At 41.4% G+C, this 17,213-nt stretch overlaps 1 protein-coding gene across 2 annotated transcripts; it reads right to left on the bottom strand.

The window, feature by feature from the left end:
- Positions 1-84: 84 nt before the first annotated feature.
- On the bottom strand, positions 85-15,714 carry hgfac (HGF activator). 2 transcript variants are annotated; one of them, XM_020491590.2, is made up of 14 exons: positions 15,320-15,714; positions 15,102-15,165; positions 14,315-14,408; positions 11,381-11,454; positions 11,000-11,143; positions 10,602-10,733; positions 7,907-8,017; positions 7,436-7,610; positions 6,686-6,837; positions 2,928-3,222; positions 2,090-2,229; positions 1,337-1,477; positions 918-1,060; positions 85-383 (listed from the first exon to the last, which is right to left on the bottom strand). In XM_020491590.2, the coding sequence occupies exons 1-14, from the start codon at positions 15,371-15,373 to the stop codon at positions 210-212; spliced, it is 1,893 nt and encodes a 630-aa protein (XP_020347179.1). In that variant the 5' UTR covers positions 15,374-15,714; the 3' UTR covers positions 85-209. The 2 variants fall into 2 exon arrangements, with proteins under 2 accessions (XP_020347179.1, XP_020347180.1); XM_020491591.2 differs by having other exon boundaries at positions 6,686-6,783; positions 15,320-15,711.
- Between the last annotated feature and the right edge of the window lie 1,499 nt (positions 15,715-17,213).

Raw genomic sequence — 17,213 nt, 5'->3', positions numbered from 1 at the left:
CTTGCAATTGACTAAATGAGTTGAAGGTTATCATTTGGGGATGGCTCACTAACAAGACATAAATAATGAATTGTTACACACACATTTAACAATATTTACAATGTTTATTCAGTCACAAAATAATATTTATTTCACAGTTATGCAAAAATCACTATTCTTCCACAATAGGACACAAGCTGTAAGGTCCATACAATAAGGCTGATGTCCATTCATTTAGACTTGGGCTTGCGCTTGATAATTGTGTTGATCCAGTTGACGTAGCTAACAACTTTGGTGTAGACACCAGGCTTCCCAGTCTTTCCACAGCCATCACCCCAGCTGATGACTCCATACAGGAAGCTGACGTCATCCTTCACACAGGCCAGGGGGCCTCCCGAGTCACCCTGGGGGAACAAGCAGACACACAAACACAAACAAACCGGCACGCATGCACACACACACGTGCACACACGTGCACACACGTGCACACACACACACACACACACACACACACACACACACACACACACACACACACACACACACACACACACACACACACACACACACACTGAGTCATCCCCTTGAAGCCTTATATTACACAAACCAAGTGCACTCCTACCTACATTCAATATTTGTGTCATTACAACACAACATATAAACAAGGTGGGAAGTTAACCATAACCTTTCATTAAAGAGAAAGCAGCTGAAAGCCATGCAATTTATACAGCAGCCTCCTCCATATGCATGTTCTGTGAACGCAACCCACTATACTCAAACCGAAACAGTCCAGAGGCTCCTCTATATATTATACTGTATCACTCATTACACATCCTTATCACATGGCTGACTGTACAATGTACAAGAAAACATTTATGCTCTTCTATTCTAATCAAATTTTGATCCAGAAAAGGAGCCCTAGGTCTATGCACTCTTACCTGGCAGGCATCCACACATCGGTCGGTCCCAGCACAGACCATGTTGGATGTCACATGGTTGCCGTAGACTTCAGGCTGGATACACCTCTCAAACGGGAAGATCCTCACCCCGGCCTCCTGCAGGTTGCTGTATTTATTTGCCTCTTTGGGAAAATAAGGCAAATAAATCCATAATGGCTTGGATAGAGTTATACACTGTAAGCAATAGGTCACATGATAACAATTACAGTCATGTAAAGACATGAATAGGACACATGGACCTATATGGAAGAACATGTGATTGGACATGGTGCATTGACGTCTATTTGAGATGTTACATTGTTGTGATATGAAGACATTCAAGACCATAATGACATATCTGACCAGTACAGTGAAGGACACGCAATACACCAGATGACTGCTTTTGACACAACACTTACTCTCATGCATGTGGCCCCAGCCAGTGATCTGACAACAGTAGTAGTCTGGGAAGGTCATGGCTTTATCCGGCAGGCAGATAGGCTGTATAAATTGAGTCCTTCTCACACAGTGGCCATCTTGTTTTTTCAGTTTCACCAGAACTGTTGGAATAGAAACATTCTTATCATAAGACAGGAAAAGGTGAAGAAGAGTTTTATTTATTTCATCTTTATTTAGCCTTGGCGTGTACATTAAGAACCCCTGTTCATGTCCTACGACCTGGAGTGGGGAAGTCATTCAAATAAGTTATAGAATGCTGTATGTAGGATGTAGTGTAGTCGTTATTCAAAATCTTGAATCATGAAAACACAGAACGATTGCTCCACTATTAAATAATGTCTGTTTTGCTTTCAGAAAATAGCTCTTGTAAAATTGGGAAAGATCAGAAAAGAGAGAAAAAAGTGAGGGAGTACCTTTTTAATGGACACAGATGCTCAGACACTGTCATACCCAAATGTATGTGTATGTATGTGTGTGTCTGTTTGTGTCTTCACATTGGAGACAGCTGTTCCAAGATGCACAGCTGCGAGCACAGAGCGTGCGCTGCCGACACGTAGACTGGGGTGTGTGAGAGTGTGTGGGGGAGTGTTGTAGTCTAGGAAGACGTGTGTGAGTCAGTGTTAGAGCATGTGCAATAATGTAAACTTTGTGTGAGTGTGTGTGTATGCAAATAATCAGTGAGAGTGAAAAGGAGTGTGACATAGTATATTTACCAATGTCATGGAGAGTTGGATTGAAGACAGAGAAACGGCCTGGAAAGATGTACTTCTCCACTCCAAAGGTTTTGGTGTCCGAAGTTGTAACGTTGAAGTTATGCTGACCCAGAATCACACGGATCTTCGACACAAGGGGACTGAGGACAGAAACACATCCTTCTCATCATTTTCTGTCGCTAGTAGTGGACCATTATGTCGCATGAATTCACTTGAATACAATTATATTTCATTTGTATGATATCAATAACTTAAGTCCTGGGGCAGTCTGTATCAAGTGTCTCAGAGTAGCTGTTTTACTCAAACTCAATATTTGTGTCTAATTATACTGTAGTTTGTGTTCATAAAATAGCAATGTTACGGTCAATGTCATGAGCGTCTGTGAGCAAATGTGAGGTTGAAGGTTGAATGTGAAAGCTAGCACTCTAAACCTCGTATTCTCTGCTGCCTTTACGTACCAGTGCAACCATTCCAAGCAAACACCTATACAAATATTGAAATGATCAGACAATCTTTATTTCTTACATTTACTCATTTATTTGTTATTGTACATGGTCCCTCAAGAAATGCAGCATGGTAGAAACAGGTGACAAAATAAGAAGCACCCTACAATAAAAGGTTCTACATAGAACCTAAAAGCGTTCCAATTCTGTCAAAGGAGAAGCCTTTGACGAACCCTTTTTGGTTCCAGGTAGAACCCTTTTCGGTTCCATTTAGAACCCGTTCCACAGAGAACTGACTCATAGTGGCATAAAATCCAAATAGGTGATGACATAATCAACACAAATGGATGCTCCAAGTAGTAGTGTAGTGTCTATATCCTCTAATTCTACAGTACCTGCGAAAGAAGCAGTGTGCGGCAGAGACCACCCAGCAGGACGAGACCAGGGTGCCCGCGCAGAAGCTGTCATCTCCTATGTAGAGGGCTGCCATCCAGGGATGGGTACCGGGCAGGGCAGAGCTGCCACCCAGGATGCGACCCTTGGCCACTGATATCCTCTTCTTATGCCTCTTTCCGCACACAGGCTTCTTGGCTGGCTTGGCGTCATTGGTTTGGTTGGTGTCAGGGAGGACGTTAGGTGGCGGTGGCGGCGGTGGCGGCCGTGGCACCTGTACCACTCTCCGAGAAGAAGCTGTGTGAGGGAACAGGGAAGCAGACTTAAAGTAACTGTCCAGGGAAAACGTCACTTTTAAAGTTCATATTCTGTTAACTCATAACCGAATAACATTGTTGACTCGTCCTATACTCGTATTTGTGGCCAAAGGATCATTTTAAGAAAAAACACTCCCCACCTCAAACAGACTGTTTCACAAACACTTCCTATTTCCTCATAGAGAATGATGTTTTTTTAACCTTTATTTAACTAGGCAAGTCAGTTAAGAACAAACTCTTATTTACAATGATGGCCTAGGAACAGTGGGTTAAGGGCCTTGTTTAGGGGCAGAATGAGAGATTTTTTGCTTGTCAGCTCAGGGATTCAAACTAGCAACCTTTTGGTTACTGGCCCAACACTCTTACCACTAAGCTACCTGCCGCTCCAGATGTGATAGCCCTGAGGAGGATGAGCTGGCCAATCAGCGGTCTAGAGGAGGATGAGCTGGCCAATCAGAGGTCATTCATATTTTAACCCCAGATTTTTTATGCAAAATTTTTGAAAAACATGATTCCACTTTGACATTCTGGGGTATTGTGTGTAGGCCAATGACCCCCAAAAATCTAAAATCCAATCTATTTTAAATTCAGGCTGTAACAACAACATTTTGAAAAAGTCAAGGGGTGTGAATTCTCTCTGAAGGAACTGTAGGTCATATTTCATACAAATCTTAAATTCTCATTAAAGCAAGTCTAAGAAGCGGTAGACGTGTCCCATTTCTATGCTTTTAGTTCTTACGTTTCATTTTTCCATCTTTTACCTTCATTTGTGTACACCAGCTTCAAACAGCTGAAAATACAATATGTTTGGTTCTGGAAAATAGATTTCACAGCGATGTAGATGGTACAATGATTCTCTACACTATACTTGCTTAATTTGTCACAGAAACTGAAATTAGGCGAACTATTAGAATTTTGGCAACCAGGAAATGGGGGAGCGATTTCTGCATATTCCATATTTAAGTTTAGAAGGGCTTAATTTCAAATCAGTTCACATTCACTGTGAAGAGCACTGATTTCATTGTCAACATGTGATAGGGTAATACTAGTCATAAACTGGTAATAATAAACTACTACTAGTAGTAGTCTTCTATTACTACTACTACTAGTGCTGCTGCTACTACTAGAGCTGCTACTACTACTACTACTACTACTACAAATACTACTACTAACACTACTACTGCTGCTACTAGGCTTGAAATTACTACCTACCAGAATACAGTTAATCGCTACATACAAGGCTTCTATGTATACCTCTTCTTATCATTTTGGACTTTACCAGTGGCTCATTTCCCCCTGAAAAGACAACCAACAAATATAGCTGTTTTATAGTAAGTATTGAAAAGAATCCCAATAACACATTGCCAGAAATTCAGATTAGCATACCATTTGTCACCCAACATTTGCCATTCAATGCCGTGGTGGAATAGCAGTTGGCCCAACATTTTTTTTGCTTTCTGTGCATACCCACGACATCATGACATCAATATAACAGAGCCAAGTTGGCCGAGTTACTGCAGAAGCATTTGGCACTTTCTGAGTGATACTCAATTTCCTTTTCTCAATTAACACATTTTTCATAGCTATTCTGACTAACTTTCTATATAAACATTGGGCTACCTGTGTCAAGACAGCATTCTCTTCTGAGTGGTACAGGAAAGTTAAGTGTAGTATAATTTCAAGAATCTTCTTTTTATCACTAATAGGGCCATTTGTTTATTAAAAAGTGCTGAGCTTTGAATTGTACGTAGGGCGAGGTGTCATGGGTTATGTCACTGTTCTGTGAAAGCAGAGAATAACATTCTTTGGAGAATATAAAAACAGAGATGGTTCTATTCCACTTAAATGAGATGCAGCTTTTGGTGAGATTCAGAAAGCTGTCCAACTCTTCACTACTCATTATAATACAGTAGGGGAAAGTGAGGTAAATGTAGCTATTTTTTTACATTCAGCATCATTCCCTCAAGGGAAATATTGTATTAATTCTAACAAAGATACTTACATATATTTCAGGATGTTGTGTATCCCTGGAAATGATCCGAATTTATGTAAACATTACAGTTTTGAAAACAGCTTTTCCAAAAAATGTAGTCTCTTGGCACAACTTATGGGGTAAATTAAGCTGCGGGACAGGGTAAGTTAAGCCGCCTACACAATTCTGTACTGAATGAAAGATTACCACAACCTTTTTAAAACCATGTCTATCTTTAATTCCCAAACACAATTCAACACAATCACAATCGCTTGTTTGTCTTTAGAGTGACTAGAGTGAATAACAAACACTTTGTACTTTTTATACACTTTTAACATAGGCCAGGCCCTGTTATTACCTCATATCCCAGCGATAATGCCTTGCATTATTCCTGGGAAGAAAACATTTCAATTTGTCTCAACTTGCCATTGGCTCAACAATTTGCTCAACTTACCTGATGACCATTGGCTCAATATACCCCAAGGCAAACGTTTTGGCTATATTAGCTCACACAGCTACAAGGATACACTTTCATGCTAGGTTTAGGACCTCATATTGAAGCTTTTAGAGACCCCAACTGATATATAGAACAAGTTAGTATTATCTACAAAAATTATCTAGATACTTTGGTTTGGATACAAGTATCATGAAACACAATTAAATTAATTTGACTTAGTGAAAATCTTTTTCTTTTTACCTAACTTAACACTTTTTCCATGTGGTTTCTTCCTCCTCAGACTCCATGAAATGATGACCTCTTCCTAAACATTTGGTCAAATTATACGTGTATGGTTTCCTAGAAACAAGGATGTCTCAACTTGACTCAATTGACCCCACTCTCCCCTAAACGTTTTAAGGGAGTACAAATTGAAGACTGACAAATGCATATTTCACCCTCGATCAAGGATAAAGCCCCTCACGAATCAGAGAGACTCTCTGAGCTCTATTATTTGTATCAGGTTCATTTAACCCAACTTTATTTTCTAAAGTAAACTTCATCCACAAAGGTATAATCAATCAATCCTTTAAATGGAGTCATCTAACAAGGTTATTCATAGTGAGATGACAAGGGCATGTCTCAAAATGACCAGATGACTACAGTGGCAAATATTAATGACAATCAATCTCACTCAATGAATTACATAGATTTTGAAAACCTCAAATTTGGCACCCCTTGGGAGCATGTTCCCACTTCCACCCCCTTTTATCTAAAGCATCAACCAGCCCTGTTACACATTCCCATTATTTTTAATGAAACCTGTGCGTCAGCAGTGCTGCTCCGCGAGAAGACTTTTGCTCTGCTCAGCTTAAAATAATGCTCTGGTTCTATCTTCAAGATTTCGACACACGGCTCACGCCCGAGAACACTTGCTAAAGTGGCTTGTGCTCTTTTCACTCTGGGAAACATTAAGCTTCCAGTGCAGCAGCTTAAAAAACCCTGCTTTCGTGACGCCCCAGTACAGTTACTCACATGAACGCATGACACAAGACGGAACGTCACAGTTCTCCCAGGAGATGGCTCTGTCATTGAGGGTGTAGCACCACGGCATCTTGTCCCCGTCTGGGTTTCTGGACAGTGGACATGTTATGCTGGTGTTATGACACACTTTACAGGACCCAGGCCTGGACCCCAAAAGAGCAAGCATAAGCACAGTGCCAAGGAAAAATCCCAAGAAGAAAGAAACCTCAAGAGCAGTGGTATTCAAAGTCGGGGTTGCGACAAAACTGTTCTCGTCGTTCTCGCAGGGGTTCTCTCAAAAAACATTTTTTTTTATAAACATAACATTCAGAGTACAGATTATTGTATGGGACAATATACAAATGTTTTTGAGAAAGACAATTTGAAAGATAAAATGTTATTGAGGAAATTATCCGTTTGTTTTCATTTTGATAAGTATACCGATTTTAAAGGTTACGTCATTATATTTTGGGTGGGGTCGCCAGAAAATGGTCCCTGCTGAAAAAGTTTGAATAGCACTGAAAACAAGAACCAGAGTCAGAGGGGGAAGCCCCTCCTCTGGCAGTAGCTGGTAGAATAACCATATCACCATCAAAACCAGACAGACAGACAGACCGGGGGGGGGGGGGGGGGGGGGTAGAATGATAGTGCTGTGATAGCGGTGGCATGAAGCATAGACAGGCTTACACTTCTGTTCTGGCTTGCCAGATTGGTTGTCGATAAAGACTTAAAGAAATAAAGACAACATAATGCCGCACACACCTGCAGTAGGAGTGTTCCCCCAAGCCCCTGAGGCTGGCGCGCTCCACAGTGCCCATGTGGAGTTCATCATGTAACAGGTCAGAGTTCCACGGCAGACAGTGGGCACCAGAGACGGTGGTGTTCACCACGCCACGGTAGTCTGTGCCCTTGTTGTCATAGCACTCTGCCTCTGGAGCTGAACAACAAGAGATGTGAGGGATAAGAAAATAAGTATATCACAGTTTCCTGTGTTTATGTGTTTGTTTATGAGAGTGTGTGCGTGACTGTCGGTTTGCTTTATTTTGGAATATCTAAATGTTTATGGTCTACATGTAACCACATAGTAAGATAAACATCATAAAGTCTACTCTCTATCTCAGTGAATGACCTCTGGCTCAGACTAGTAATTCTAAGCTAAAGCTATGCTATGCTAAACTAGGCTAACCTAGCAATGTAAATGTAACTGTGTTAGCATGTAGCGGTTGGACTAACCGATGCTACAGTAGGGTCCACTGTAGCCAGGCCTGCAGGCACACACCTCCTCCCTGGTGGCTGTGATGAGACGGCACGTGCCATCGTTCTCACAGGGGTTCTCACTGCAGACTGAAGACAGTTACACACTACATCAGGTATATTACATTATGACAAACCACAGCACTGGGATCAGTTCCAACCACCCATTTCCTGCCTCCCACCATTGCATGATAAACACAGTAGCTGGTCTTACATCAGTGCTTCAAGGGTGTTAAGTTGGACCAAAACCAACGTGAGACAGTAGACTACCTACACTAGAGTGCTTATGGTTCAGGGTTGTAAACGTATAGTGGGAGAAATGCATTCACTAACACAGACAACTGTGTAGTTGACAGATTTGACATGTAGTTCTGGCAAGGTGGGGGCAGGAAAAGGCAAGTCCTTCTGTACAAAACTAGACGAAGGGGAAGTTCTGCCAGTAAATGGTAGCGCAAAATCCCATTTGTTTGCATAACCTTATAAAAATCCTTCCCACCCATGACAAAACAGGTTCCGGTCAAACGGGCTCTCCAAAATGCCTTTCTCTTTTGTAAGTCCCATAAAACATCCCCCATTGAGATGAAAGACCCCTCAGCGAGATTCGGGCGTTGTCCCACACTCCCCTCCTGAGTCACATTGAGTCATGTAATCTGTCTTTTCATCTACAGCAAGGTTACACTTGTAACCATGGAGAGTAGAATCAAAGAGACAGCCAACCCTGCTTTTGGTATCTCTATAGCAGGGATGGGCAACTGGCGGCCCCCTTTTTGTAGGCCCGTGGAACAATTGTCAGGGTCTCAATTTACTGTTTAGCGTTAGAATAATAGAATGCAATAAGGTGCAATTTCGTCAGCAGTCACTCAATTAGCCCATACATTAGCAGTACTGACATATGAGGCCATTTAGGATAGCCCAATTATGTCACTTTGTGATTAGCTCGTGGAATATTGCATACAGTCACCTCATTGTGTTGTAGAGCAATTCCCCCTAGATTAATGAGGACTATAATTAAGTCATTATATTTATTATAGTAATATAAGGTATTGAGATGGATGGTCACAGACATTGTGGGGTTAGTGGTTAGGCACATTTTTTTGTGCACACAGTGTGTGTGTGTCTCTCTCTGTGTGTGTGTGTGTGTGTGTGTATGTCTCTCTCTCTCTCTGTGTGTGTGTGTGTCTCTCTCTCTCTCTCTCTCTGTGTGTGTGTGTGTGTGTGTGTGTGTGTGTGTCTCTCTCTCTCTCTCTCTCTCTGTGTGTGTGTGTGTGTGTGTGTGTGTGTGTGTGTGTGTGTGTGTGTGTGTGTGTGTGTGTGTGTGTGTGTGTGTGTGTGTGTGTGTGTGTGTGTGTGTGTGTGTGTGTGTGATTGTGTCACTGGGAAACCCCTTTGAGTGTACAAGAGTGAGGTATCTCTTTGAGTAATGGAAACGTGTGGCAATGTTGTGCTGTGTGTATGTGGTTGAAGTGGTTGTTTGTGTCTCCAAAACACTGGATACTAGAGTGACTAACAATAAGTTGAGGTTGCTGACACTGAACTCATCAAGGTCTGGAGCAAGGCTACAGCAAGGTTACACTTGTAACCATGGAGAGTAGAATCAAAGAGACGGCCAACCCTGCTTTTGGTATCTCTAGAGTAGGACCACAAACCAATTGTCCGGGTCTCAACTTACTGTTGAGAGTTTGAATAGTAGAATACAGAAGGTACAATTTCAAAATGTGATTGTGCATCAGCAGTCACTCAATTAACCCATGTCAGCTAAATTGTTTTATATTGGTAAGTTAGTCTAACAGGCAGCTATCTAAACTTGTAGTAAGCATGGTCGAACTGCCGACCGGGATGGGGCCCACTGATCATCAGTTATCAAAACCACAAACATTTCCCTCCACCCCATGGCAAAATGTGGAGAAATGCTGGAAATTAGCTTTAAAACATTACATTTTTCTATCCTCCCCATGGCAAAAAAAGTGGTACTGCATCAAATGAGTTATACCATTTCAAAATCTTCTCTCTGCCCCATAGCAAAATGTGTAGAATTGCAGCAAACTTGCTTTAAAACGGCAACATTTTCTCTACGCCCCATGGCAAAATATACAGAAATGCAGGAAATTTACTTTAAAACTAAAAATATTTATCTTCACTGTCATGAGGGGTGCAGATACAATGATTTGCTCACAAGGTGGAGGGTGGTACGCAGACCCACGAGCCACTGCGGCCCCTCATGATGAGTTCCATTTATTTGTGTCCCCCACCCCTATCAAAGCTGCCCATCCCTGCTCTATGGGAACAAATGTGATGTGATTTGTTTTTTTTGTCTGGGAGGTTCAGAGGGTTTCTCAAGGCCTGGTAGCCTCGCCCAAACCGCCCCCAACCATTAAGGCATTGAGAAAACAGTGTGATGCTTGGCAACACAGCCGAGACTAAAGCCTGATCATCTGAGAGGTGTGGGAGATTGAGGAATGCCGGAATGGGAAATATTGAAATGGAGATTTACTAGAGAAGCCCTCATACTCCAAAGGTTTTAGGGGCCTCTCAAGGGGCCCATTCCCCTGCCAAGAGACAGCACCTCATCAAGTCTAAGGTTCCACTCGCATTTTTAACAAAAGATAACAAGAACAAAAATACATGGCAAGGAGTGGCTAAAGCAACAAAGGTTGAAAGAAAGCATGAACGTTACCGGTATAGCGGACTCTCTCACAGGAGATCTCCCCGTCCACACATGTGCACCGTTCCACATTACGGTGGTAGATCCTTCCCCAGGATTCTCCGATGTCATAATATCTCAGGTGTATGGTTTCATAGCACTTCCCTGACAAAGGGGAGAACAGAGGGATAAAAGGTAGTTGGGTGAAATGTGAGAGGAGGAGGAAGGGAACAGGTCAATGAGGTGTTAGGGGGCATCGTTTGTGTTTGGCACTGTGAAGAGCAAGATATGGGTCAACGCTCTATTTTTCAAAAGGGTAGACAGTTTCTCTACCACCTCCACACTTCTAAATGTAGAGTAAAACCCAATTGGCAATTGAAACTACTTTGAAACACAAGTCCATATAGAAAGTATGATAGTGAGTGACTCACTCTGATCACAGTGCCTCCCGGTGAAGTTCTCTGGACAGGAGCACTCAAAGGAGCGTCTGTGGGGGACCAGAGTGCAGATGCCGCCATTTTGACAGGGATTCACCTGACACAGGTCTGTGAATCTGCGTGATGAGTGGACGAACACTGACACACATCAAACAAATACACAAGGAACTATATTAGTGAAAACATTAGTAAGAAACAGTATAGTACACCAGTAACATCAGAATATAGTATGTACCAATTTTGGCATGATTAGCTTTAAAGCTGTAAGAGAACATTTGGAAAACGCACTAAGATTCAGACGGATTGAAAAATAGTCTTAGAGACTTAGTAGACCATGAAGTCTTGTGCACAGTTTCTACAGAAATGACCTCTTACCACTGGGTTGAGTGGTCACAGCTGCACAGTATCCCCACAGAAAATCCCGATCAAAGTTGTGCGTCAGAGAACACCTATGATTCAGAAATAAAAACATTCCTGTAAACCACACACAGCAGTTTCAACTTAGCCATTGAGATCAAGGAGTCAGATAGCAAATGAACAGCGCATTGACAACTAGCAGTCACCTGGGTAAGAACTGTGAGTATACTAAAATGGAAACCTTATTCCTCAGAAACCTGTATGTCTCAGTAAGTAGCACTGTACTTACAGGAGGTTGGTTTGAAACTGATACCATATTTAATAATGACAGTCTTTAATATTTATTGAGGAGAAGATGCTAATAACGTTGCACTTCTTTAATCCTTTTTGGACAAAAATGATATCCACCCATCCATCCACACCCACTAACTAAAACCTCATCCATTAGAAAAACCCAATACACCAAACCCAACACATTGGGTTTAAAAAACCTTTGGGAAAAAAAACTAAGGGATAAAGTGACTTCCAGTGGCTGAGGTTCTAAGAGGACACACGCACACATACACCCTCACACATACACACATACACCCTCACACACACGCACACATACACCCTCACACATACACACACGCACACATACACCCTCACACACACGCACACATACACCCTCACACACACACACACGCACACATACACCCTCACACACACACACACACACACACACACACACACACACATACACCCTCACACACACGCACACATACACCCTCACACACACACACACACACACACACGCACACATACACCCTCACACACACACACACACACACATACACATACACCCTCACACACACGCACACATACACCCTCACACACACGCACACATACACCCTCACACACACACACACACACATACACCCTCACACACACGCACACATACACCCTCACACACACACACGCACACATACACCCTCACACACACACACATACACCCTCACACACGCACACATACACCCTCACACACACACACATTCACCCTCACACACACGCACACATACACACACACGCACACATACACCCTCACACACGCACATACACTCTCACACACGCACACATACACCCTCACACACACACACACACACCCTCACACACGCACACATACACCCTCACACACGCACACATACACCCTCACACACGCACACATACACCCTCACACACGCACACATACACCCTCACACACGCACACCCTCACACCCTCACACATATACCCTCACACACGCACACATACACCCTCACACACGCACACATACACCCTCACACACGCACACATACACCCTCACACACGCACACATACACCCTCACACACCCTCAAAATCCCTCATAGTTAAAGATGAGCCAGCACTTGCTGTTATTTGAGAACTGAGTGGAAGATGGCAAGAACACCATCCATATTGAATTACATCCTAGTTGTTCATACTTGCAGATGCCTGTAGCCCTGTCATAGCCTGAGTGGATTTACCCTGCAGCCGCAGCGCAGTTCCACAGATGATGACCTATATCATAGCACTTCCTGTCCAACAGCTGTGGTTATGAGACACACATCTGTGGTCTCGTCGTTTTCACAATACAAGAGTTTAATCAAAACAAGTAAAGACTGTAATTTGAGACATGACATCATTGATATACACCATTAAACCAGTGGTGAAAAAAGTACCCAATTGTCATACTTGAGTAAAAGTAAAGATACCTTAATGGAAAATAGCTCAAGTAAAAGTCACCCAATAAAATTCTACTTGAGTAAAAGTCTAAAAGTATTTGGTTTAAAATATACTTAAGTATCAAAAGAACATGTAATTAATCAAATATACTTAAGTATAAAAAGTAAAAGTATAAATAATTTCAAATTCCTTATATCAAGCAAACCAGACGGCACCAATTTCCGGATAGCCAAAGGTACACTCCAACACTCAGACATCATTTACAAACAAAGCATGTGTGTTTAGTGAGTCCGCCAGATCAGAGGCAGTAGGGATGACCAGAGATGTTCTCTTGATAAGTACGTGAATTGGACCATTTTCCTGTCCTGCTAAGCATTCAAAATGTAAAGAGTACTTTTGGGTGTCAAGGAAAATGTATAGAGTAAAAAGTATAATATTATCTTAAGGAATGTAGTGAAGTAAAAGTAAAAGTAGTCAAAGATATAAATAGTAAAGTAAAGTACAGATAGCCCAAAAAACTACTTAAGTAGTACTTTAAAGTATTTTTACTTAAGTACTTTACACCACTGATTTAAACCGTTAACTCAGGTTATTAAACCAGAGTAACCATGTTATAAACATGTTATATAGCATATAGCATATTCATTACAGTTTATGGTGAATAAATTAGCAGTGCTGACTAGTGATGACATATTAGGCCATTTTTAAGATAGCTGAATTAGGTCACATAGTGATTAGCCCGTGGAAGATTGCATACAGTCACCTCATTGTGTTGTAGAGCAATTCCCCTTGGATTAATGAGGACTATAATTAAGTCATTATATTTATTATAGTAATATAAGGTATTGAGATGGATGGTCTTTGTGTGTGTTTATGCGTGTGTGTATGCGTGAGTGTCTTTATGCGTGTATGACTGTGTCACCTCACCAGTCAACAAATCTGTCGTTCTGCCCCTGAACAAGGCAGTTAACCCACTGTTCCTAGGCCGTCATTGAAAATAAGAATTTGTGTGTGTCTTTGTGTAAGACTTGCCTAGTTAAACAAAGGTCAAATAAAATAAACAAAAAATAACTGAGAAACCCCTTTTGAGTGTACAAGAGTGAGGTATCTCTTTAAGTAATGGAAATGTGTGGCAACGTTGTGTTGTGTGTATTTGGTTGAAGTGGTTGTGTCTCCAAAAGAGTGGATACTAGAGTGACTAACAATAAGCTGAGATGACTGACACTGGACTCACCAAGGTCTGGATGAACTGATGGTGATACAGTGGTGGTGAATGCTTCCTCCTTGACGGAACGGGAACTTACATTCTTTCCTATCTACTGTAAGAACTGGATCCACAGAAACAGGGTTAGATACATGTGGTTATCATCAGTACAAGTCATCATATTTTATTATACACATATTCTAGTGGTCAATTCTGCATTCTCTGCAAGAAAACGAAAAATTATTTCAACTTGTTTCATTAAGTTTGCAGTACAAGATCAAGTTCGAAGTAAAAATCATATTCAAAGTAACAACTCTAAAACAAAACCACTTTGTGGCAGAATAGAGGCAATTTAATGTGAATATGCTAATGAACAACCAGGTGTTCTCCCATAGCGTCAGAGGGACAATGAATCCTTTGAGTTTGACAGTGGCTCCAGCCAGGACCCAATGAAGTTATATTACTGTGGAGGCCCAGTAGAAGGGCAGCATAAATCTCATAACTTCATCCTTCCCTTAGACAGCTTAAGCATTGTTCTGGTATGAAAAGAGATGTGGACCCTTAACACAGGACCCTTAACACAAACTGAATATTACTGTATTCCTACTGCATCGACGAATGAGATCGTTATCTCTGAGTTCTTGATTGGTAAAATGGTTGGTGGGCTGTATTGTACAATTGTGTAAAGTTATTATTCAAACTAAATATTTAAACATTTCATAAACAAAGAGGCCTACAGGATAGTGAAGAGTACGCACAAAGCTGTAATCAATCAAACAGGTGCTTTATGTTGTTAACGTGAATAGGAAATAATTACCTTTATGACTATTTTCGTTCCCATTTCTCGTACGTAACGTTTCATATCCAGGGAGTACCATTCGCTGTTATCAAAGTGAAACAAAGTTAAAGTAATGAATTGTTCGTTTACTTTGTTTCCAAATTACGCACGTAAAAATATGCCTCTTCAAACCGTTCACTGGTTGCGCTCTAGCACTGCAATAATTGTAAGAAATAACTGTTTTTAAATTCGCTTACCGTCCGTGCACTGAGGACATACGGTAGGAAAAGTAACACAAAGTATAGCATCATAATATTTTAGCTTGTTTGGTCGCTGACTTAGATCATTCAAAATGTTTTGAAGTAAATTTCCTGAAGCAGGTCCGTTAGATAAACGTTGTCACGTCTTATCTGTTAACTCCAGAGAACTCCGTCTGCTTTTGGTCATTGAGAACGTGGGAAATCCTGCAAGAGCGATACTGTCCTCTGTAAACTCAAACTCTATTGAGTAGATCAATTTGGTCATTAGACAGACTTTTCGGTTATGGTCATTATTCTACGCAAAACATCGAACATTTTCCCGCACGACACGCCCACGATGAAACCTGCAATATCTTGAATGAGCGGATATTTTGATGTAATGGAAAGTAACCTTTTGGCAGATGGGGGCGGGTGACGGTGCGGGATCCCTCCTCTCGATCTGAGCTTGGTCGCCATGCAGCGTCCCAGAGTTGTAAACATTCCAAGTGCGGCGTGCTGTGGCAAGAATACCCACTGTCCCATAACCAAGCCTCTAATTTTCCAAGGTTGCAATATTTGACATCCCTGCAGATGCTATAGTAAATTACACAATGAGACCTAGTCTTACAGGATTTCTGACAGTATACAAGACCGCAAAAAAAAAGTGGGTTATAATGTGCAGCTCAAATATGAAATTGTTCACTTTAATGATAACTAACACTGTTAATAATTTACCAACTGGGCAAACAGACTGAGAAGACCAAACAAACCAAAGAGAATTTTGGAATGTGAAAATCTTATAAACCAAATGATAAGGGTTTTTACAGGTCTATGTTTGAATCAGGTTTGTTAATAAGCATTTGCATTCTAAAGATGTTTTATTTCAAGCTAAATTAATAATTAAAGGGGCAATCTGAGATTTGTACATCTATTGTTGAATGAAATGATATACACAATCTTTCAAAAGTTTGGATTCACTTAGAAATGTTCTTGTTTTCCAGGAAAACATACATGAAATGAGTTGCAAAATGAATAGGAAATATAGTCAAGATGTTGACAAGGTTATAAATAAGGATTGTTAATTGAAGTAATAATTGTGTCCTTCAAACTTTGCTTTCGTCAAAGAATCCTCAATTTGCAGCAATTACAGCCTTGCAGACCTTTGGCATTGTTTTTGTTAAAGTAATCTGAAGAGATTTCACCCCATGCTTCCTGAAGCACCTCCTACAAGTTGGATTGGCTTGATGAGCACTTCTTACATAGCATACCGTCAAGTTGCTCCCACAACAGCCCAATAGGGTTGAGATCAAGTGACTGTGCTGGCCACTCCATTATAGACAGAATACTAGCCGACTCCTTCTTCCCTAAATAGTTATTGAATTGTTTGGAGCTGTGCTTTGGGTCATTGTCCTGTTGTAGGAGAAAATTGGCTCCAATTAAGCGCCGTCCACAGGGTATGGCACGGCGTTGAAAAAAGGAGTGATAGCCTTCCTTCTTCCAGATCCATTTTACCCTGTTCAAATCTCCCACTTTTCCACCACCAAAGCACCCCCAGACCATCACATTACCTCCACCATGATTGACAGATGGCGTCAAGCACTCCTTCAGCATCTTTTCATTTTGTATGTGTCTCACCAATTGTTCTTCTTTGTGATCCGAACACCTCAAACTTAGATGAGTCTGTCCATAACACTTTTTCCCCCAATCTTCCTCTGTCCAGTGTCTGTGTTATTTTGCCCATCTTAATCTTTACTTTTTATTGGCCAGTCTGAGATATGAATTTTTCTTTGCAACTCTGCCTAGAAGGCCAGAATCCCGGAGTCACCTCTTCACTGTTGACGTTGAGACTGGTGTTTTGTGGGTACTATTTGATGAAGCTGCCAGTTGAGGACTTGTGAGGCATCTGTTTCTC

This window comes from Oncorhynchus kisutch, linkage group LG9 (genome assembly GCF_002021735.2).
Source record: "Oncorhynchus kisutch isolate 150728-3 linkage group LG9, Okis_V2, whole genome shotgun sequence".
In the NCBI taxonomy this organism is placed as follows: domain Eukaryota; kingdom Metazoa; phylum Chordata; class Actinopteri; order Salmoniformes; family Salmonidae; genus Oncorhynchus; species Oncorhynchus kisutch.
The sequence above is the reverse complement of the archived record's forward strand: the minus strand, read 5'-3'. Positions and strand labels throughout refer to the sequence as shown.

Coding starts and splice junctions, on each gene's coding strand:
- hgfac (XM_020491590.2), bottom strand. CDS start 15,373: ATGATGCTATACTTTGTGTTACTTTTCCTACCGTATGTCCTCAGTGCA. Junction 10,734..10,999: donor CGGGAGGCACTGTGATCAGA/GTGAGTCACTCA, acceptor CCCCTTTGTCAG/GGAAGTGCTATGAAACCATA. Junction 1,478..2,089: donor TCCAACTCTCCATGACATTG/GTAAATATACTA, acceptor CTATTCCAACAG/TTCTGGTGAAACTGAAAAAA.